General features: G+C 39.5%; 2 protein-coding genes across 6 annotated transcripts in view; one reads left to right on the forward strand and one right to left on the reverse strand.

Annotated features, from left to right (window-relative positions):
* Positions 1 to 2,392, forward strand: part of LOC129725896 (leucine-rich repeat transmembrane protein FLRT3) — a 96,583-nt gene extending 94,191 nt beyond the window's left edge. For both annotated transcript variants that reach the window (XM_055682294.1, XM_055682295.1), the window contains one exon: positions 1,449 to 2,392. In XM_055682294.1, coding sequence (XP_055538269.1) covers positions 1,449 to 2,025 — 577 coding nt within the window. In that variant the 3' untranslated portion in view covers positions 2,026 to 2,392. The remainder of the gene's footprint in view (positions 1 to 1,448) is intronic.
* Positions 1,876 to 22,634, reverse strand: LOC129725898 (uncharacterized). Of its 4 annotated transcripts, none has more exons than XM_055682304.1 (4): positions 21,987 to 22,634; positions 14,734 to 14,862; positions 3,209 to 3,542; positions 1,876 to 3,148 (listed from the first exon to the last, which is right to left on the reverse strand). In XM_055682304.1, exons 3-4 carry the CDS (start codon positions 3,531 to 3,533, stop codon positions 2,889 to 2,891), a joined length of 585 nt encoding a protein of 194 aa, XP_055538279.1. In that variant the 5' UTR covers positions 3,534 to 3,542; positions 14,734 to 14,862; positions 21,987 to 22,634; the 3' UTR covers positions 1,876 to 2,888. The 4 variants fall into 4 exon arrangements, with proteins under 4 accessions (XP_055538279.1, XP_055538278.1, XP_055538277.1 ...); XM_055682303.1 differs by having other exon boundaries at positions 21,978 to 22,634; XM_055682302.1 differs by lacking the exon at positions 14,734 to 14,862 and having other exon boundaries at positions 1,877 to 3,148.
* Between the last annotated feature and the right edge of the window lie 164 nt (positions 22,635 to 22,798).

Raw genomic sequence — 22,798 nt, forward strand, 5'->3', positions numbered from 1 at the left:
GGTTTCCTAGTTGAATACGGGAGTCTACGTGGAAAACCATTCGTTTCGTTTTGAAAATAATTACTTCAGCTTTTTCAGCATCTAATTTAATGCTATTGAAGTGACTCCAATTAGGAATCTTTTAAATACCCAACTTGACTTTATCAACAGGATCATCAATCTCATGTAAGTTTCCGGAGATATGCATTCGGAAATTGTCTGCGTATAAGTGAAAGTGACAGTGTGACAACTGCTCCGGAAGATCGTTTATACACATCGAAGACAAGAGCGGCCCCAGAATTGGTCCTTGTGGGACACCGTTTGTTATATCGAACAAGGCAGACATAGCGACTAGCGTTATCAAATTCGATAGAGCATTTTTCATGACTTCATAGCATGTCGTTTTGCATATTCTGATAACGGGGAGTTAAATCCAGTATTCAGGACTACAGATACATTGAGAAAAGCTGCTGAAGCCAAACCATGACCAATTGGAAATTTGATCAAAAACATCCAACGCACAAGATGAAAGCATCTGAAATCTATCTATCAGGTCTAGCATGGGTTACAGGAGGATAAACCAAAAAGCAGCTGTTTAGGAGGTTCAAACAATGGGAAAAAAGCGTCAAATAATGGGTAATGCGACATGTTCCAAGCTTATTGATAGGTTTAGTGGGACGTAGAATGAGATAACGTAGATGAATGCTGGGAAAAGTATGTAGTGAGGTAGTGTGAGGTGGGTAGTATGCAAATGTCTGAATTGGAATAGCTAGTGGTATCCCTCTTGTGATGGAGATAATGGATCGGCCTGGTGAGCGACCAAGTAAAAGAGATTGGTAAAAGGAGAGAGAAGTAGAGAGAGAAAAAGAAAAGGAGAAGAAAATTAAAAAGGAAGTGATAGAAAAATAGAAAAAAAGAAAGAAAACAGGGAGCAAAAAACGAGAGAGAAATCCACAGAAGAAGGGAAAGAGAAAAAACATGACAGTATAAGAGAGAGATAAAAACATAAGTTCGACAAGAGAATGATTTGATACATATGATCGAGTCTGCTCGACTTATGTGATACGGACCATATGACATCCATTTCCAAGTTCTACAAATAGGTCCTCTTAACCCTGTAGTGTCCAAGTTAGTTTCTAGCAGGGCTTCGGTAAAATCACTATGAATCATTATAAACACTTTTAAGTATTTATTGAAGCTTTTTAGAGTTTGACTGAAGCCCGCCAAAAGGCTTCATTGGGCACTAGAGAGTTAACTGCTGAACCACCAAAATAACAAGAGCTGATATTAATATAGCATCAAATGAAGCAAAGATTTATATAAGTAAGAATTTCAAGCAGTCCATAAATCAAATAAATGTTTTATTCGCCATCAATATTGCGTTCGTACAAATTTTACTAGGCATATTTCAATGAAGACTGCAATTACGCCAGCAAACTCATTACTGTCTTTTTCCAATTTCATTACAGTTACAAATTCTGCCTCATAATGAAAGAAGACATCTCCAAGGACGAATATCTGGGCGTTTGTCAGGTAGCGACGCTTCCCGTTTCAGTTCCAATTCGAACAAAGAGCAAATCGATCAAAAAGGAACTAGTCCAGTTAAACGCTCCCCAAAGTCCTCCAACATCCCGGACAGCAGCGAAAGAATCGGACATTTCCGATCTAAGCCGCATTGCCGACGGTGACCGACAGGATGACGACACGGATGAAGCCGGATCGTACTACGACGAAATGCTTGGCGGTATCGACCAAGCAGGCAGCGATTCCGATATGGAGGCGTTGCACCGAATGCGACTTGAGGAAGCAGCAGCCGCTAAGTTACCCTCCGTGGGAGTCAGCAGGGCGGTTTTAGAAGGCCTGGGAGCGTTTATCATCTTGACCAGTGTGATGGCTTTCATCTGGGGTTTCATCAGGCTAAAAAGTGGTCACCGGAATATGCCCTCGATGAGTACATGCTACACGGTGGATGAACGACGTGGGACCTTACACGAAATCGAGAGCCGCAGTCGATATTTTAAACTGCAGGCCACCACCAGCTTATGATCGGGAGATTTATGGGGTATCTGGAGGGGATTTCATACTAACATTCCTAACTCGACGCAAGCAGGATCATCGAGGTCGAGCTGATCGCCATACTGTAAACTATGTCAAATTTATGACCCGGTGTTTCAACTGAAAGGCTATTTATTTTTCCTTAGTTGGCTTAACTTGTGTGTAAATATTTTCTTACTGTAAATACACCTCGGATAGTTTGTTCATTTTAATTTCACACCGATTGTTAATAGTACTTCATTAGAACTAAATTCCTAGGAACCTCTTTAACAGTTTGTTAACACTAAACTTCCATTACTGCTTGTGCCATTATTCGAACCAGTTGTTGTAAATTACAAAATAAACGATTATTACATGATTATTCGTTACATAATGAAATGTAGGTATATCACAGTACAGATGACTTGAAGGTTTTACAAACTCAATAAGGCTTCTGCAATCATGGGCTTCGCCCAGAAGTTACCCAGAATATTCACAGCCCACTGCGAAATCTGTTCAAACTGTGAAATTAAAGGCAAAAAATAACATCGTTTCCAACTTGTTCAAGTAAATTTACCTCAGGATGGTAGAATATATTTTTAATCTTTGTTTTTTGAAAGATTTTTCTTAATTTCATTTAATAAGTCTCTAGTTTAGAAACAGTCAGTTTTCCTAACTAAGCATAAAATTAAAACCGACGGGCGTCATCTTCATTCACAGTCAACTAATCAAGAAACATATTTCTCGTTTACTTATTAGAAATGAGGTTCCAACCATTGGTGCTTCAAAACTGTACTAAGAGGTGCGCCTTACATCTAATAACAACACGATTTACTATACAAACTACAGTTAGCGTTCTCTAATAACAAAAGGTACTAGGAGTTTGTCGTGGCCGTTATCGCCGTGCTTGAAGCAGGTTTTATGCGATCTCCAATGGTAGCAATGGGTTGGTCAACGGTCCCGTTGCTGCCACTCGTCGGCTCACTGTAAGCAGGAGGAACTAGCGATGGGGTCGGAGCTGGTTGCGAGGGTAGCGAAGATGGTACCACCATTTCCGGCACAAAGGTCTCCACTTTAGGGTAGTAGGCTGGCAACCGTATTACCTCGTCGTACGATGGTGGCGGCTCCAGTGGGGCTGTCAATATTATCGAAGCGGTTAGTAAACCGAGCCAGTCTGAAGACTGTACGCACTTACGAATATTGCTCCCTGGGTAAACACTGCCGTCGTCTCCCACGAAAGCCGCATTGGAGTGGGTGACGCTGGTCGTTGTGGATTGTCCATTTGTCGGCTGGTCCACCGCCGTTCCTAAACAGTCATACATTGTCCCGTACGGACTCCGGTGGTGGTGATGCTGGATTGCCATTATGTCGTACAGGTTGGATCCGATCTGTACCACGTGAACCGACTGGGATGCTTCCTGCAGTTCGGCAAGCCGTTTGGCGCGTGCCTTTTTACATTTAAGAACGATGATCAGCAAGGCCCATGCGAGGACCAGAACCAAGTATAGGAATATAATCATTGTTTAAGTCTGGAAGAAATAATACCAGATAGAAGAACATGTATTAAATTGCTGTTATTTTAGATGGCGGGTGCTTGGTAATGTGAGCAAATGTTTATCTCTTAGCTGTGTTTACGCCTTTTGTACGATGGCCAAGTTCTAGAGAATGTGCCGCCATTTGGCGAACTTCAAAAAAAATAACCAAAGCCAAAATTGATTGACAATTTAAAGATTCCAGAAAAGCTTTTCTACCTAATTTGGTGAATTGCAAAGGAATTTTTTAAAATCCGTGCGGAATATAAAAAGTTGCGATCAAAATGGTGTCGCAGGGTAGGTTTTAGAAACATTCAATGTGCTCTTCGAAAGTAAGGAAAACTATCCAAACTTCTCTGCAATCGTCTGTAAACGACACGAAGACTTAATCTTTTTACATAAATACTTCTGTCATTGCATAACAATGACTTTGTGCATCCTGGAAGTAAATCAGGAAGATCTGAAGTGAATATGTTTTACCCAAGACTTTTGCTCTGACAGGAAGTCTATTTGATTTTGAATTCTGGTAGACAATCTTTCGCAATCAAATCTTTATGCCAAACACTGTCGAATGCTTTTTTCTATATTTAGGAGATCAGCTCAAATGGAATAACCTTCAGATTTGTTAGCTCGTATCATATTAGTGATTTTCTCAAACAGTTTACTTGTCGAAGAGAGCAAACTGATTGGTCGATAACTAGAAACCTCAGGTGGCGGTTTCAAAATTGGTGAAATCTTTGCACCAAAATTCACAGAAATGGTCAAAAGCTATAATTTTTCCTTTCTTCCAGTTTGAGCTCTAAGATAAAACTTTTGTTTATCATTAGTCACTGTGTTTACCAGTTTTAGTGGTGAATCAAATTTCACTTGAGTATTTGGAACAGAATATTTTCTGGCATCAATAATTGCACATTTCAAAGCGGAGTCAATATTTACTTCATTTTGCAAATCTGACTCATTGTTTGAATTGTTCTCAATATGAGTTTTATATCTTTTCCAATTAGCCTTATGATAACAGAGTTAACAGGGTTTTTTACACTGCGTCTTCAATTGTATTCGGCACACGTGTTAAATTAGCACTAGGCTAGAGGATCTGTTCCAGTTGCATTAAAAAAACCCGCTAAAAATATCACCTCGTTCCATATCCTGGAAGAAGAAGAAGAGAGTAAGGTGGTTTCGATATTTAGAAGAGACGTAGTAACAAAGATATTTAACATGTCCGTGAGATTTTAAATTGGGCAAACCACTTTTAGTTGATAATGAACGTAAATCATTATGGCGTCGCTAAATTAGGTGTCAAGCGAAGGCATTTAGCAGTACCTTATGCATTTTACAGATAACAAACCATTGAAAATCATGAAAATGACGCATTATTCAATAAAATTTAATTTATCTGTGAACACACCAAAAAGGTTGAGCTGAGTTGGATTAGTAATCAACCAAATTATAGATGCTACCTTCCAATTTCTTTTCATTCGACAAATTACTGTTTTTGGCTTTACTAATGGTTTCGAATGCTGAATTAATCACACAATTATAGGACGTATTGTATCATAACGTGTATTTGACATTTTAGTTCATTCGAAGAGGGTAAGTTCTTGATTTGTAAACCATTCCAATTCGTAGCTCGACTGGGAAAGCCCGGATGGAGACAGAAGGTCAAACTTCAAGTCCAAAATGCAACACTTGAGCAATTCTCGCTGAAAGCAGCCCTCTGATGATCAGATGTCTTTCAAAGAGGATATTTGGCCGGCGTGCGACCAAACCGAACCAAGCGCCATTTTTTTAAAAGTTGAGTTTTTAACACCAGTGGATGTTAAATTTGATAATTTATCTTTCATGAAAAAACGAAATCATTTGAACAGTTTATAATGGTATTGTAACAAAATTTCACTGCAGCAGTTTGCAGGAAACATACGGGGTGTTTAAACTTTGATCGCCGATTACTCGAAATAATGTTTTTGGCGCTTGGTTCGATCTGGCAGCACGCCGACCATTTATGTTTCTAAAAAAAAAAAAGGATGCTCGAACTCGTTGATGGAGTTGAGCTAGTTGATTGTCCGCCTGTGTCCCAATTCGGAACAACATGTTTGATGAAACCAATGACCGTTTTGGGAATTGTGCTCCATACCTGGTATGGAGTTGAGAGGTAACTTCCAAAGAAGTTGAACCTCGACGAAGTAAGAGCTCCGAAAAAGCAGAGCAAATGCGCTGAGCTCTCAGGTTCAGTGTTACACAAGCGGCAATTGTCGGTTGGGACTTGCCGATTTTCTTTAAGTGATAGAGAGTAGGACCGTGTCCGATGAGGAGTCCCGTGATGATGTGTAGTTCACTACGAGTTCAACTAAGTAGCCTGTTGGTAACCGCAAGGTTTGGGTAGATAAACTATTTAGCTTGTCTACAACCACAAGCACGTTACCAATGAGATGCTATCTCTAGCTTTTCCCATGTTCTTAGTGCGCCTTTAATGGCGGATATGGAGGTACCCAGGTTCCGGTCCAATGAATTGCTGAGCAGATTTTTGTCTCGCTAGGCTGTCGGCATGTTCATTTCCCTCGATTCCTCAATGTCCGGGTATCCAAAGTAGCATAACTTTGTCAAGGCGGGAAAGTTCCCTGAGTGTTGCAATGCACTCCCAGACTAGTCTGGAAACACATGTGGCAGACTTAAATGCCAGCAGTGCCTGTGACTGTCTGAAAAGCTCCCGATTTTCGCACGGTTGGCCACTTTCCTGAAGAGATAGTGGACTTTATACCTGGTCCGTAGATCCCTGATCCAGTCAGGGGCCTGATTTTTAAGCCATCCGTGTAGAATCCATTTTTCCACGCCGAACGATTTGTGTTAATCACCCTATATTGAACCTCCATGTTGGGTTTTGCTTCCATCTAGTCTGAGACTGTTGTTACTAAAGGTGTTAGCTTGAACTCCTTCAGAATGCTTAGGTGACCCGTTAGGTTACCTTCGGGCATCATTGTGCTCGTAGCCTACGTGCACCAAGCTCAGCCTCCTTCTTCACATGCAGATGTAGAGTTCCATGACTGTAGTCGGCGTTGTGCGCATGGCACTGGTAACCGAAAGACAGGCCAGTCGTTGAACTTTGTTAAGTTTGCATGGGCTGTCGTTTCATTTACCTTAGGCCACCAGCTGCGTAGGTTATACGTGGCCGAGCAATGGTGATGCAAGACCAGAGTGCTAAATGTGGTTTTAACCCCCTGGTCTTGACGAACAGTGTACTGCAAGCTTAGATCCCTGAAGTCGCCCTCCTGATAGCGTAATCTAGTTGAGCAGTCCAATTCAGCTTTTTATCCAAAATGAATTCACCAAGCGAAGAGTGCAATCAATAAGTGATTGAATGCACCCTTCGCTTGGTGAAAGGTATAATGACTGTTTTAGCGGGGTAAATGTTCAGCCCTTCTTCTAAACACCACTGGGAGGAGGTGTTAAAAGCCGTTGGTATTCGACTAAAAAGAGTTGCATCACATTTTCCCCTAACAATAAGGACTACATCATCGGCATAAACAATGACTTCGTAGCCTAGCTGCGATAACTTAGAGAGAAGAGCGTCTACCAGCAGTGGAGAGAGAACTCCTTCCTACGGACACCCTTTTACTGTCTCAACTGTGACAGACGTATCTTCCAATGCAGCTGTGATCTTCCTGCTCCAAAGCGTTGCTTGAATCCAGCACATTGTAGTGTTATCGACTCCTTTATTTTGTAGAGCCCTGTGAATTGATACAAAGGACGTATTATCGAAGGCTCCCTCAATGTTATGAAAAGCGCAGACCGCTGTTTCTTTATACTTCAGTGTCTTCTCGATCTTCGTCACTAGGCAAGCGGTTTCTGTAGATTTGCCCTGTTGATAGGCATATTGATGCTTATGCAAGGGCAAATTCTTCAGAAACTCGCTGCGGATGTAGTCATCCCTATTTTTTTCCATCAACTTGAGAAGCGTTGACGTCAGACTTATAGGTCTAAAAACCTTTGGCAATGTTTTATCTTTTTGCCCGGCTGTGGTATAAACACCACCTTAACGTTCCGCCAGCTGACCGGGATGTATCGCAGAGTGAAGCTGGCTCGAAAAAGCTTGATGAGTTCGGACATGATGACTCCGTCCGATTTTTGCAGGGAGATTGGTAGGATGCCATCCGGCCCAGGTGACAGAGCTTTATGCCCAGTTGATGAAAGTCTCCGTGAACAGTCGACGAGCAAGCTCTGCGAAGTCACGTGACGTAATGCGTCTTGATCCGAGGCTTTGTTGCTCCTCAATGTTCGACCCGGTGTACACTGTCGAGACAGGAAAGTGAGTGTTCATAAGAACATCCAGCTTTTCACCAGTCATACTTCCATCTTCCCTTTTTGATTGCCAAAGACCATTCGTGTGATTTTGCAGTCGCGTAGCCTTACGCAGAGTCTGAATCTCCTCACAGAATCGAGCACTGGATCTCCTCTTGGCTTTGCGTAGCTCGCCGTTATATTTTGTAAGCGATGCTCTATAAGCATCCCTATTGGACGTGATTTCGGCCCTGTTGAACAGGCGTCTAGTTTCCCGACGAAGGTTGCTAAGCGTTTCGTTCCACCAGGGCACATCACGGCAGACTGTCCGTTTCGTACACGGCATACCTGAAAGAAGGCCACTTAAGATATGCTTGCCTACCGATCCTCCGGCCGGCTAGACCTACAAGGTCAAGCTGCCGTTGAGCGGCAACGATGGGAATACGTCCCGTCACCAAATACCAGCACTGGTCATCCGGTGAACAAAAAATTTCGTAATGGGGTTGGTGCGATTCATCCAGAATCAGAACGTTGGTATCTCTGCACTGGAGTGGCTCGTAAGCACTCCCCACTCACAAACCCACGAGTGAAAGGGAAGTTCCGCAAAACACTCCAAGGAGTTCACTGTCATCCTCAGCTCGCAAACCTAAACTACAGAAATCACCATCCGGTGCTGATCATGCGCCTGTTGCTTATCCCCAACAGCAGGCAAGACGAGCCAGTGTCGGAGCACAAAAAAATCCAAACCAGTAGTTCTGCTGATGACAACCGTCTGATAAATTATTAATTTTTTGGTCCACTCGCAGGCAGATCCAACAAGCAATGAGCAGCTTTCGCTGCCTCCAGGTGAATCTTAATCACGCTAAGGGGACCTTCAGCGTTTTTAGCTGAAGATTCACCAAAGATCATCTAACCGCTGCTCTAGTCTAGGGACCATGAGTCAACAACACAAGGGTTCTTGGTCTCACGGACTCAAAAGGTAGAGTAATCTACGCCTACACTCAGCCTAAACAAAGGACTGCAATTGTGTTGATCAATGTAATCAAATACACTCCAAATACAGAATTTATGCAACCTGGCGTCCCCATAATAATCCCCATAATAGTAACCATAATAGCGTCCCGGCATAATAGCGTAGCGATCAAGGCCGGATTCAGGTGCTAAGGGGCCCGGGGCAGATATTTTCTTAAGAAATTTAGAGGCAAGAAAATTTTAAGTTTTGGATTGACAACGCTTCTTTGGTATGTGACGACCAAAAAAAGGCCTCCACTCTGTCTTCACGTCTGGCCCAAGAACTAGGGGGCCCCTCGTGGCAAAAGGCCGGAGGTCAACCAGCTGTTTATCATCGGATGCTATGCCAACACTAACCACACGATTTGAAACAGCTCGGGGCAGCATACCAAAAACAGGGGTGAGTAGCTTCTCGAGTATCTTACTTTCAAGGAGGTCAATATATGCAATGTGATGAGAAAATCAAAAAATGGCATGTCTCTGACGAACCAAGTTTAACAGATCACCGATGCCATTTTTGACATCGAAGCTAATCCTTCGAAAAGCGAAAAATTCAGAAACCCACAAAAGACCAACTAATCGACGTGGAAGACAACCTAAAAGGGACAAACATTACCCAATTGTTTTCAGGAACCGGGATAATGCTCGGAAGCCAGGATGAACTTTATACTTCATTTTGAAACCCGGTTTGGAAGCTTCCGGTTTCTGGAAAACTAATTTCGAAGCCTCCGGAACACGTTTCTTTCAAAAACTTCTTAACCACATGTTTAATAATTAATTAAGGGTTTTCCAGGCAGCCCGTTCATTTGACACCAGTTTTGTTTAAATTGGTTGGGTTCGTGATATTCACATTTTGAAACACGGTGCCCAAACTAAAAATCCGATTACAATGAAATTCAAAAAGGTGTTATAAAGCCACTCGACCTTTCATTTGCAACTGATTCCGTGAAAATCGGTCTTTGGTATAAACTTTGCTTTTATAATGTAATTTAAGGTTCATTAAGCAGACAGTAAATGCAGTAGGGAAAGCGAAAAATAAGCGAACTGGAAATATGATACAGCTTTGGAAAAATATACCGCATCCCGACGGAACGGATTAACGGACCGGCGCCAACGGCTTTACTTCATCATGCGATGGAAGGCGTGATCCCAGAGATTTTTCGCCTCAGAAAATCTCCCGGTGTCGGCTAGGATTGAATCTAGACCAGTTGGGTTGGTTGTGAGTGGATCACGCCACCTCACAATCATCGACACCTATGTCGGCGGTGGGATTCGAACCCAGGCGTCGAGCGTGGTTGGCGGAGACGTTACTAACCACGCTAGGCCCCCGCTCACTTTTTTATAAATAACGGACAAAGTTACCAATCGATTACAATGAAAATCAATAGCAACCTATGGGACAACTAGACCTTTCGTTCGAGACTAATATTGTGAAAATCGGTCCAGCCATCTGTGAGAAAAACGAGTTACTTCAAACAGCCTGCGGAAAACATTTTGTTTACATAAGTTTTGAACCATATGTTTAATCATTATGAAATTTTAAGTTAAGGGTTCTCTTTTAGAGCTGTTTAGCGACGCGTTTGGCCGTTGGGCCACGCTCGCCACCCATTGTCTCCGACATCAGGCATACGGCAGAATCTCCCGCACGGACTGTTGACCTCACCATCCGTCTAGAGCAGTTAAAAAAGAGGACGGTAGTCTTACCGTCACACCTAGGGGATCACTGCAGGTTCTTAAGAACACACACTTCCCTGAGTCAAAATGGTTGTATAAACTAACAACAGTAACAGAGTCCAAGGACAAGAGGCGTACAGCGCTCAGCCGATTTTGTTCTCTCGAAGGTTGTTCACGGAAACTTCAATCAATTGGGCATTATGTTCCATTGAACCGATGAAGTCTCCAAGACCAGATGCCATTCTACTTACCTTTTCACAAAAATATAATGGAATCTCTGGGCTGTATCCGAGCTTCACCCTGTGCTGTATCGCAGATAGGGGCACCAATATTCATAGGAATGGTTGAATAGCTATAATCTTTCATTTTTGTCCAGTTTGAGCTGTTGGAATGCACTATAAAAAAGTTGACGACCAGTGTAATCAACGTGCCGGTCGCAGTGGCTATCTTAAGGTATGTTTAGACCATCTGATTTTTTCATCTGATTCGAGTGATTGCTCGAAAATGAATCGAATGCAATGTTGGTTTACGTTTACACCTATTCATTATTGTGATTGAATGGAATAGGAACGTTTCTATTTTTCGTTCGACTCCAAGAACATAGCAACCTCAGATTTTTTTCAGTTTTTTGTTTTGGCTTTCCATAACAAACATCATTTTCGATTTTTGTGCTGGCAAATACTGAAAAGGAGAAAAGATTTCATTTGACATTCATTTGGCAGTTCTTCCTTTCGACTTGTGCAAGCAGTGTGAACACCGCCATACAAACAGGTTCGACATAGTATGTCGAACGGTAAATCGAGCAGACTTTCGATTTCTGCAGTGGTCAAAATGAAACCGACATGTCTAATAGTCTAAATGTACCTTTAGTCCCAAGGCCCTTCAGCTATACGAAAAAAAATCCTCTCAAATTTGTCATTGAATCCTCTTCAAACGACATATCGTTTTAAAGAGGAATGATATAGCTTTCATTTGACGGAGAAGTTGAATCTCGCCGCCATCTTGGATTTTATCAGAAAAACATTCGATTTTAAATTTTATACCACAATTAAAAGCACAGAAAAAATACTACAAGTTTAAGTTTACCGGGTTTATCGGCTTAATCAGCCCTCGTATACAAGCAAAAACGATTTTTTTCTTCTTATTCCGACAGTTTCAGTGGCTTTAATTCACTTTTTTCAAAGAGGAAGGATTATTCTACTCCTTGGAAAAGGGGAATCAAAGTTACCAAAACTGTCGGAATAAAAAGAAACAAATCGTTTTTGCTTGTATACACGGACTGATTAAACCAATGAACCCGTTAAACTAACCGTTTTTAGTCGTCATACAAACAAATACAAGTTTAACGCATACTTATATACATTTTTAGGTTTATTAATGGTAATTTAATTAAGAATTCAATAACTACGGGTTAAAAATTCGTTAATAATCAATGAAAAACGAAAATCTTCACGATCACAATAAAATATTTCAGAGAATTTTCCTCCTACACAGGAACATTCTAACATATCATTTTCTCTTCCTTACAATCTATTGAAAATTTACCTCGTTCTCTATTATTTAGTAGATAGAAGTCAGGGAGTTAATTAACCAAGACCTTTCTTCAGGCTCCAACCTCATAATGCCGTGAATGTCGTATGGCTCACAAAGCATAGTACTCATTGTTCCGACATGCTGACTCACCATTCCTAACTGCCAAAGACGATCGATATGCATATGATTCATGTTGCCGGGAAATGTGTACTAACCAGCAACTGGAGGCCCGGACATACAATAAAGAGCTTAATGTATAAATTATTCTGTTCCTAACAACGAATCAATACGCGGAACCAAATGCGACGAACGAATAACCTAGCGTCTCCATTGTTGATGAATTCATGCAGTTGTGTACGGTGGTAAAATCCCAAGGTTCGTAGACCTCCAGTTAGAGAGGAAAAGAAAATGTGTTTCAGTTTCTAGGGGCATGCTAACAATAAATTATACGGAGGCTACTGAATAGCACCGGACGCTAGAAGTGTTAAATTGACCCATTTTTCTAGCCGTAAACATTTTTGTGCATAATAGTGCCTATGGAACCCATTCGAATTTTATTCTGAGGACATTCGGAGAGAAAAACTAATGGAAATTAGCAAGAAAAAGAGATAAATTAAAAAACCATTTAAATTTTCATAGCCTTTACGAGCATTAGTTTGTGTTGGCTAACAATAAAACACGCCTAATGTAAGCCCAATAGCCACAGGATATGCAGTATAATCGTCCCTGTGCATACAGTTCGAAATGCCAACTGTAAGTAATATGTGCACCTTTCAAACCGAAGAGAAAAGCACAATAGTCGGACGGGCGATTTAAAACTATAGGAAAGGTCAGCACCGTGCATCGATCGGCTGGCCACAAACATTGTGCACCCCAGGAATCCTTTTCCCTTCAAATACATAGTAATGAAGAGCTGGATCCCGTTATTCAGCATTACGAGCCTCAAATCTGGTGCACAAAATTAGGGAAAACGTGAAGAAAGCACCTTTTTTATGCAAATTGCTTACCACATTAGCATAAAACAATGCATGCAAACAGCTGAATGTGAAATTTGTTTGGTGGATTTTAGTACCACCAACCTTGACGAATTTGTGTGCTTATAATCTGGTTTTTAAGAGTACTTTGTGTACAAAATTAGGAACTTAACTTCTGGGAAAGAGCTGCCTAGAGCTTGAATTGATATTAGATTGATTAATGCAAATGATTCAAATTTTTATGCAATAAAACGGGCATAGATATGTTAACAGTAATCATATTATAAGTGATGGTGGCTTTAACACTTGCGTACCCGACCTCTTCTAAGACGAAAAAATGAAAACTCCTTCATCTGCCATTCCGCAAGATCGCAACCGAATTGTTGACGACATTTTTTGAAAGATCACAAATTTTTCATAGTTTTTGACACAGTAATCTTTCGTAGTTCCGGATTTATTAAGAGGAACTGTGGGGTAAATATCCTTCCAGGGACACAGGCTGGATTCAAATTGATACCGAAACCATTCTGACGGCATATTAAAGTTTTTGTAAACCGAGATTATTGATGATCACTTAAAGTATATTTGGCCACCTGGACCTATATTGGCCACAATGGTTTCGAAATCATTGTAGATACAGCTAGGTTTACCGGAGCACCCGATACCCGGAACTCAATCAGGAGTGGCCATTCAAGTGGCCAAAAACCGATCGTCAACAGTGTTGTTTCGTGAAAACTTGAAGTTTAACATGTCGCAAGCAAGGTTTCGGTACCATTTTTCATCTAGCCTGTGTCCCTGGAAGGGTACTTACCCGACGGTACCCGGAACTACGAGAAATTTCGAAATTTTTCTTACTGTTCCAATAACTATGATAAATTTGTGATTTTTTAAAAAAGGTTGGATCAAATTCGGTTGAGATCGTGCGGAATGGCAGGTAAAAGAATTTTTATTTTTTCTGCTCTGGAGGGGTCAGATACGCAAGTGTTAAACTAACAGAGCTGATCTGGAACAATTTTCAGAAGAAAACAGTTTCGATGAATTGCATAAATATTCGGGATTTTTTTAATTCATTCAACAATTTCTGGCCCAACCTTGCTGCGACCAACAGTCGAGTTGAAAACTAAAAGCTGTATTTAGTAAATCCAAGCTGGCGACTTCTGGTTTCTGAAAATGGCTCTAATATGGTAATTTTTGGAACCGGCATGATGCTCAAAGACCGGAAATAAATTTTAGACGCCATTTTGAATTTGAAGATTAAAGTACAAAACACCATTCAATATGGTCATTCTCGGAATCGGGATGACGTCCAGAAACTGGAATTCAACCCCAAATGCCATTTTAAAGTCCATGATGGCGACTTCCGGTTTCTATAAATCATCCTAAAATGGCCGAACGCCAGCCGATATAAAAATGTCTAGAACCGGAATGGTGCCCAGAGGTCGAAAATTAACTCCTCCGAAATAAACTTTTTGCACAAAATATCCGAAATCTCGGTAGTGATTTCTCGGTAATATTTTTTGTCAAAATAGTTAAGTTGAACCAAGATTTACGAAAAAATGTGGCAGCTGTCATTTCTTTTTCAACCGAGCACTCAGTTGTGCCATTTTCGGCAATAAATTACCGAGACCCGGCGAAAAAAAAAACTTAAGTGTGCAGACACTGAATAAGCAACACCGGTAACGTTCAACTACTAATTAAAAAAATCGAAACTCATCATTACTTACACAAACCCAGCACGAAATGACGTCCTATGTAAAACTCAGCCAAATTAAAAATGGTCGATTGAAATGGTTGCCTTATGTTGCTCGGCATTCCACCGAAGACTGTGTGAATCCTGCATTTGAACTTTAAAACTGGAAAAGGATTTAAATAGATTTAATTTTAAGACACGGCTGGTATACACAAGAATTCGGTTCTTCTGTGATATTGGCATAAAATGAAGGTTTTCGACGTCAATAACAATCAAACTGGAAAAAAATTCATGCAACATCTAGAAGACTGATGACTGCCAAGAAAACGTAGACGAAAAAGATGTGATCCGGTTTGGTTTATTATTTGAGATTATGTTCTTGGTAGGCATATTTTATACCGACTGCCTAAAGAAAAAGTCTCAATATTTAAATTTTCCAACAACGCAAACTAATTCATGATATTTCTAGTAAATAGAATCTTGATGGGTAAAATGCTGCTCGCAAATCATCATGATCATTTATATTGCAGCGACAGCCGTCAGTCAAATAGTGATTTTATTTGCGAATAATAGAATAAAGATAAGTGATATTTGCATGTATGCACACTAGTAAACGGATAGCCTAAGGTTGCCACCTGACGTGGATATTTTTCCCAGTGATTCCCGAAGTAGCAAACAGGGGAGAAGGGTCATTTTCATTGATTTGCTTGCAGAAGATAAAAAATTATTATATTGAAATTTTTGTCATACTTTATAATGGATCCGTTCATTACTTTTTTATTTTCACTTTTCAAGAGCAGTTGGTTTACTAATGAAAAATTATTGTATACTTGTATTGTGACGAAATAAATATTTATAAATTATCTAAAGACGTTATGTTTGATGTTTGTCATACATGATAATTAGAGACAGTGGTAATTCGCGGCAAAAAAGTTGAAAATTCGCGGGTGGCAAAATAGAAAATATTCGAATTTCGCGGCACTCTTTTTCTTCAGAAAATACTGAATAAAGTGATTTTTTTCTGGTAAAAACAAGAAATAACGGTTTTATTTAGTTTAATGCACGGTAATTTAACCGCACAATTCATATAATTTCTTTGCATTACTAACTAAAAGCACGTGCTGTGTCAAATTATTTCCAGTTATATTGTGGTGTCGTTAGGCACGTATTATTCATGTTATACTGGCTCACGCAGAGTTCCGTATCTACCGAGTTTCCGGAAATCGATAAATATTCAATTGCGAACCAGGAAAATTCAGGAAAACGTCCGCAGTTCGAGTACCTGCCAAAATTTTAATACTAATCTCACTGCCGATTATTTTTAAAAAGATGCTGGCTTGTAGGGCTCCCTCATTCATCTTGCAACTTAGATTTTATGGCTGCACTCTCAGGAATGCTATCATGCACGTCACCAATCGCAAAATTCAATTAGGACTGACAAAATCGCGTTGTAAGAGAGCGGTTGTAGTACTATTTCATGTTATTGGTTGCGTAGAAAACGACCTTTCATTGCCATTAATCTTTAGCTTTGTCCTTATTGCTGGTTTTCGTAAATTTCGTAGGTTGCAAATCGAAATGTATCATGATTGTCATAAAATGTTGCTGTTTTTTATTATTTTCGGGGCATTTCGCGGGTTTTTGTGAATTTCGCGGTCGAAGCTAGATTTAGCGGAATTCACGGCTTCCGCGAAATCGCGATTTACCACTGTCCCTAATGATAATAAAGTGAATAACGACATTTGATTTATTCACATTGGAGGTGTCAGAATGAATTTACTCGCAATGCAATACATTTCATTTGAGAGGTTAGTGCTTCGTTTGAATTCTTATGAACTTTATTTGAACCACTAAAATACCTTGACACCTTTTCTACATCTACCTTATCGGAGACTATTCTAGAGTTGGGGCTTTACTGGGACCAAATATATAAGCTACGGATCAAGGGAAATGACAAGAAGTCAATTAAAGATTAACGTTGAGATGTAAAAAAATAGGAACATGCATCGTTGAGTTAATCAACTTAACTTCCATCCTGGAATTTTTATCTAAAGTTGCAGTATAATTTCACGCTCCGTTCAAAAAAATAACTCTTTTTTTTTGTAAACTTAAATTTAGTGTTATTTTTTTTTTCAGTCAAAAAAAAATTTACACTGTCTATATTTTTCTACAAGACGTTATAAATTCCCGTTAACTCATTCTCAGACAGTTTTTCCATACAACCAACGCTTTCTGTGCTACCATGCTTTGAATACAACCTATACCAAATGCATACGCCCTTTTAGAAAATCGAGTCTAAACAAATTCTCCATGAGTGAAAAAACTCAGTTCACTAACATGCTTGGTTTCGCTCTTTTGCTCTTTGAATGCTCATTAAGCTATATTTTGTTAAGGAGGCAGAATTCGAACAAGTCATATATAAAGAACTTGTAGAGATACCCTATCTCTACAATTTGTCTAAACATTGTATTGTTGAAATTGCCGAAGGTACAGCGTAAATGTCAGGCCAAGCTTGTGAAACCGGAAGAGCTGCTCTTTTGATACCCACGGAAATAAAACAACTCTGGCTATGAAACTATAGCAATTTTAACATTACAATGTTCAGACAAATTGTAAAGAACTTGTTCGAACTCTGCCTCCCTAACAAAATATAGCTTAATGAAGAGCAAAAGAACTAAACCAAGCATGTTCACTAAGACATGTGCAAAGTTGCGTTTGAATCAAAAAATTAGAGTGGCGCGTCGTTAATTGAAAAAAAAGAAACTCATTACTCGATAGCTCAAAGCCAGAACTAAATTTTCTTGTTCTATTTGGGACCCCAAACAATCCTAAGTTTATCGGGAGCCGATTGGCGATTTAACGCAAAACTAAAAGCGACTGTGCGACTTCTGGATTTGAAATTCAGAACTAAAAAAATGATGATAGATTTAATTTTTAGCCAAGGCTGATATAGGTTAAGGTATCATTTAACGGAAAAGTCTATCTCTCTAGTTTACAAAAATAACAATTTATAACAAATCCGACGTAAATTCATTTAAATATATCGTTTTTTCCTAATCATAGATTTTGTATCATGATCCGACCAGGGTGAATCATGATCGGACCAAAAAATGTATCATAATCGGACCAGTGTGCTTCTGAGACTTCAAGCGATTTTCCGCTTCGCGTGCTGGACATGGTGTTTGGTTTGGGCTTGATAAATAAAGTATTTCTAATTATTTTTTCGTGATTCTAAAAATATTTTCAAACATTTTTCATATCATTGCGAAAACGTTATGAATTATATTCGAGTTTCCAATACGGCAAGTTTGCTTATTCAAATTCTGTTTTTTTTTTCGGTTGCCTTTCCGTTTTAACGATAGCTCACTCCATCAGCACAATTTCGAGAAGCGATGTATGACAAACTTGTAGTGCCCCAAGTAGTACTACAAATTTCCGAATATTGCAATGCTCTAACTTGTATGCCTGAAATGCGATATTTAGGCAATGATACTTATTACGGGAGTTACTTCACGGTGAAATATATTTCACTCTCACGCTCACTACATTTTTTGAGACCTATTCCCGATTCAATCTAAAGTGAAGTGACAAAAATTAGCTCCGTGAAGTGAGATTGACAGTGAAGTGAGCGAGTCGAAAAAGTGAGACTCAAAGCGGTCAATTTGTCACTCATAATAACCCAGACTTCACAACAGTTGTCACTTTGCGAGGTTTTTTTACCTACGTGAGTGCATTACCTTCACTCCGTTTTCACCGTGAAGTGATTCCCGCAATAAACACCAATATTCGCGGTGAACAGCACCTATAAGGCACGATATAAGACAACCTCGATATAACGTAACTCGATACAACGTATCTTTTACCTCGCTATAACGTAACTTTTTTAAATATCTCAAAATTAAAGTACAACAATTATTTTTGGGGTATATAATGTTCCGAATAAATGTTTTTAGTAAGTTTTGAAACCAATGAGTACAAAAGAATGGAATGTATATGTTGCTGTAAGGCGTATTCTACGTCAAAAATTAGTTTCATTATTTATATTCTGTCCAAAGAATTAAACGTGAAACCTTCGTTGGATATATCAAGCATAAGCTAAGTGAAACGGTGATGTCTCAGAAGTAGGCTGGTTCGATCATGGTTCAAAGCTGGTCCGATCATGATACAAAACAGATCTTTGCGTTTCATCAAAAGTTCCAACTTTAAAGCAAATATTTCATATAAACAGTGTTTCTACATTAAATTTAAATGTTGCAGAAGCATATTACTGGAAAATATACTGCAATTTTTAAATATTTGATTCTAAAATCACTGCTTGAAAACATGACTAGATAATAATTACAATTACAAGTAAGTTTTTTAAAACTTTCTTAATAATAGTAATACTTAAGCAATCTGAATGAATCCTTCCGAACATCATCAGAAGAAGTTTTTTGATGATGCGGCTACATATTTGATACAGTTTTTTATTTAATAGTTGAGAAATCTCGCATATAAAAAATGGTCCGATCATGGTACATTTTCTGACTGGTCCGATCATGATACAACACCCTACACAGGACACTATTTTTCGTGCGGTATTTGCGTAAAATGGATGTTCTTGGCGTCAAGAAGAATACAGCTGGCTTGAAACTTTCAGCAGCATCTAGTAGACTGCTTACTGCCATGAAAATACATATGAAATTACAAATATATGAGATCCGGTTTAGTTTCTAATTTGAGGTTATGTTTTCACAGGATTTGGCTGGTACATAGCGTGCTGGAATTGTATTTCCTCAGTTTAAATCTACCGTTTAGTGAATAAAATCTAAATTTTAAAAGTTTCCCGCTACGTAAACTTGTGACAACGCACTGCAAATGGAATCTTGATAGATTGAAATGCTGCACACAAATCATCATCATCATTTTTACTGCAGCGCCAGCTGTCAGTCGAACAGTCATTTTAATCGCCCATTAGCTTTGTCTTCGCTTGGCGCATTGCATTTCAAACTTGTATGAAGATTTGTATGGGAAAACCTACTTTTTTGCATTTTCCATTCTAGAGAGTCTTAAATAGGCTACGTTTATAAAGGGTGATTTTTTTGCTATTTGGTTTTTCGTGTATTCAGATTTGACAGTACATGTGGGAATTCTGACAGCTGTCAAAGTCTAATGTACTCAGTTTGGTTTGCCATTTCACCATGAACAGACTTACGCCTGAACAACGCTTACAAATAATCGAATTTTATTACCAAAATTCGTCCTCTATGAAAAATGTTTTTCGCGCATTATGATTATTTTATAACGAAGCTCATTTCTGGTTAAAAGGGTATGTTAATAAGCAAAATTGCCGCATTTGGATCGAAAGCAACCAGTGGCGATAAAAGAATAGCCAATGCACCCAGAACAATGCACGGATTGGTGTTGTTTACACGCTGGAGGCATCATTGGTCCGTACTTCTTCAAAGATGATCAAAATCGCAACGTTACGGTCAATGGCGCTTGCTATCGCGCGATGATTTCTGATTTTTTTTTTTGCCGGAAATGGAAGAGCTGGGTCTTGTTGACATGTGGTTTCAGCAAGACGGAGCAACGTGCCACACATCGTGCGAATCAATGAACATATTGCGGAATAATTTCGGTTAGCAATTCATCTCACGAAATGGACCGGTAAATTGGCCGCCTAGATCATGCGATTTAACACCGCTAGATTATTTTTTGTGGGGCTACGTTAAGTCTCTCGTCTATGCGGATAAGCCAACAACAGTTCCAGCCTTGGAAGACAACATTACACGCGTTATTCGCGAGATACCAGCCGAAATGCTCGAACAAGTATGGACCATTTAAAACGTAGCCGTGGCCAATATTTGAATGAAATTATCTTTAAAAAGGTAATTGCATAAACCAATTTATCGGAAATAAAGATTTCATACAGTTTTGTAATTTTTATGCGTTTTTTTAAAGAGAAACCAAATTCTTAAAAAATCACCCTTAACGTGTTATAACTTCAAAAGGTAGGTTTTTCAATGCTTAACAACTTTGCCAAAAACACTTAAGAGCAAGGATGTCCCAAAAAAATGCTATAGCTGTTCAAAATTGAGCATGTCGAATTAAATGCAGAAAATCATTTTTTTTCTGCCAACACTACCAGTGTACCGCCATCAGTCAGATTTCTATCAGAAGTAACCTTTGCGGCATGTTATAGATCCTACCTGCGCCTGGAATATTGACCTACAATTGTTTGATCACTTTTGATGGAAATCCTGTTAACGCCGGTACATTGGTAGTGTTGGCAGAAAAAATGATTTTCAGCATTTAATTCGACATTCTCAACTTTACACAGCTAAAGATTTTTTTCAGAAACACCCTAGCGCTTTGGTGTCTTCGGGAAAGTTGCTAAGCATCTAAAATATTATACTTTGACACGATGTAGTGCATATATAAAGCATTATTGAGCTCTCTAGGAAGGGAAATGCATAAAAGTAGGTTTCCCCAAACATTTTCAGAAGAATTTGAAATGCTATGCGCTAACGGAGACAAAACCAATCGACTTCCGGTAAGTTCAGGATTGTTTGCGGCCCCAAAAGGATCGATCGATCACTTTGCCCCACCCTAATAAATCTATGAATAAAATTATTTTATTTCAAATTATTTATCAGTTTACAGATTTCGACTTTTCTTTATTTCATCATACATATGCTTGTGATAGTGTTCACCTGTGGGCAAGTTTAATAATATTCGGTAACCGATCATACTGTTTTGCACAGTAATAAAAAAAACTTGTTCATAGCATTCACATAATCTTGAAACGTCTCTAGCTTTACTTCATGGCAGCCAACGTTTGAGCGCTCTCAGCTTTTGAACGCTTTGTATCTGTGTGAGTGTTTCGAGCAGAGTTAGCCGATATTTCACAATATGTTATAACTAATCCCCGTCGGATGATGTTATCATCCGACAACTCAAGTTTGTCTCTCTGTGGAGAATTAAAACAAATAAACTCAAACATTCCCAAGCTTCTGAAAATAAATTGTTAACTTACAAATCTGTTTTCAATATTTTTGTGTGAAAAAAAAAACTGTAAAAATGCACATAAAAAGTTTCAGTTTCATTCGAAATTATATCGACATTTTTTAATTAACAGGCAGGCACAATTAGCCGATTATCCAGGACGAATAAATTACAGCTCATCAGAGGTTGTCTACTATTCACGGTTACACTTTTGTTCATTAGCTGCTCTTTACCGCTCGTACCCTCTCGTTCTCTGAACGATACTTTTATTCTGCTGAAACTATATTTAACAACCTTATCTACCCGATCGCCGCTCCGTTTGCTTCCAACGATGCTTCCTTCCTTTCAACTCCTACCCGATACGACACAAACAAGCATTAACTCTTCGTGCAAAACACAATTAAGGACACTTTTTTTCGTTTTCTTTATCACATTGGGTAATGATATCTCTTGACTTGAGCGTGATTCTCGATTAGCAACCGCCAGCGCGGTTTCAACACGTAGTCACTGAACTGAACGCTATTCACTCGAGCTCTCCCGTTGGTAGGTCCACCACATCACTCTAGGCAAAGGACACCGCACAATTAGCCGCATTTCCGGTTCGCGTGTGGTTTACCACTCGATACCCACTTTGAACATATTTTCTAACGACAGGTGCATCCTAAGTAAACCGATTGCGTGGCCAGCATTTCAAGTTTATCAATATTAATGGTCGCTCGTTGGAATGTCCTTTGTAACAAAATGACAAATTTTCGAAACTGTCATTCAATCCGAATTTCTTTCCTAACGATATGACGACAACCTCATGCAAACTCGAGCAGTTGGATATATCGTATTGATTGCTATAGGCCTACAGCAAGGGTATCCCAATGAAGATGTAAACCGCACTGATGAGCAAGGCGCACGTCACTAGCAAAGGGTGTCTCGCCATAGACTAAACTAAGAAAGCAAACAAAAAATAGTTCTACCAGCTGCGAACCCAGTGGCGTGCTACAAACTGTTGTTGGACGTGGCGCCTTTACTTCGGTTGACTTTGTGTTTGTACAATAACTCTACTATGCTGTCATCTTACCTATTAGTGGTCGGCACCGGACTGGCCGGTCACAACACTAGGG

This window comes from Wyeomyia smithii, chromosome 2, assembly GCF_029784165.1.
Source record: "Wyeomyia smithii strain HCP4-BCI-WySm-NY-G18 chromosome 2, ASM2978416v1, whole genome shotgun sequence".
NCBI lineage: Eukaryota > Metazoa > Arthropoda > Insecta > Diptera > Culicidae > Wyeomyia > Wyeomyia smithii.

Coding starts and splice junctions, on each gene's coding strand:
- LOC129725898 (XM_055682304.1), bottom strand. CDS start 3,533: ATGATTATATTCCTATACTTGGTTCTGGTCCTCGCATGGGCCTTGCTG. Junction 3,149..3,208: donor TTACCCAGGGAGCAATATTC/GTAAGTGCGTAC, acceptor TAATATTGACAG/CCCCACTGGAGCCGCCACCA.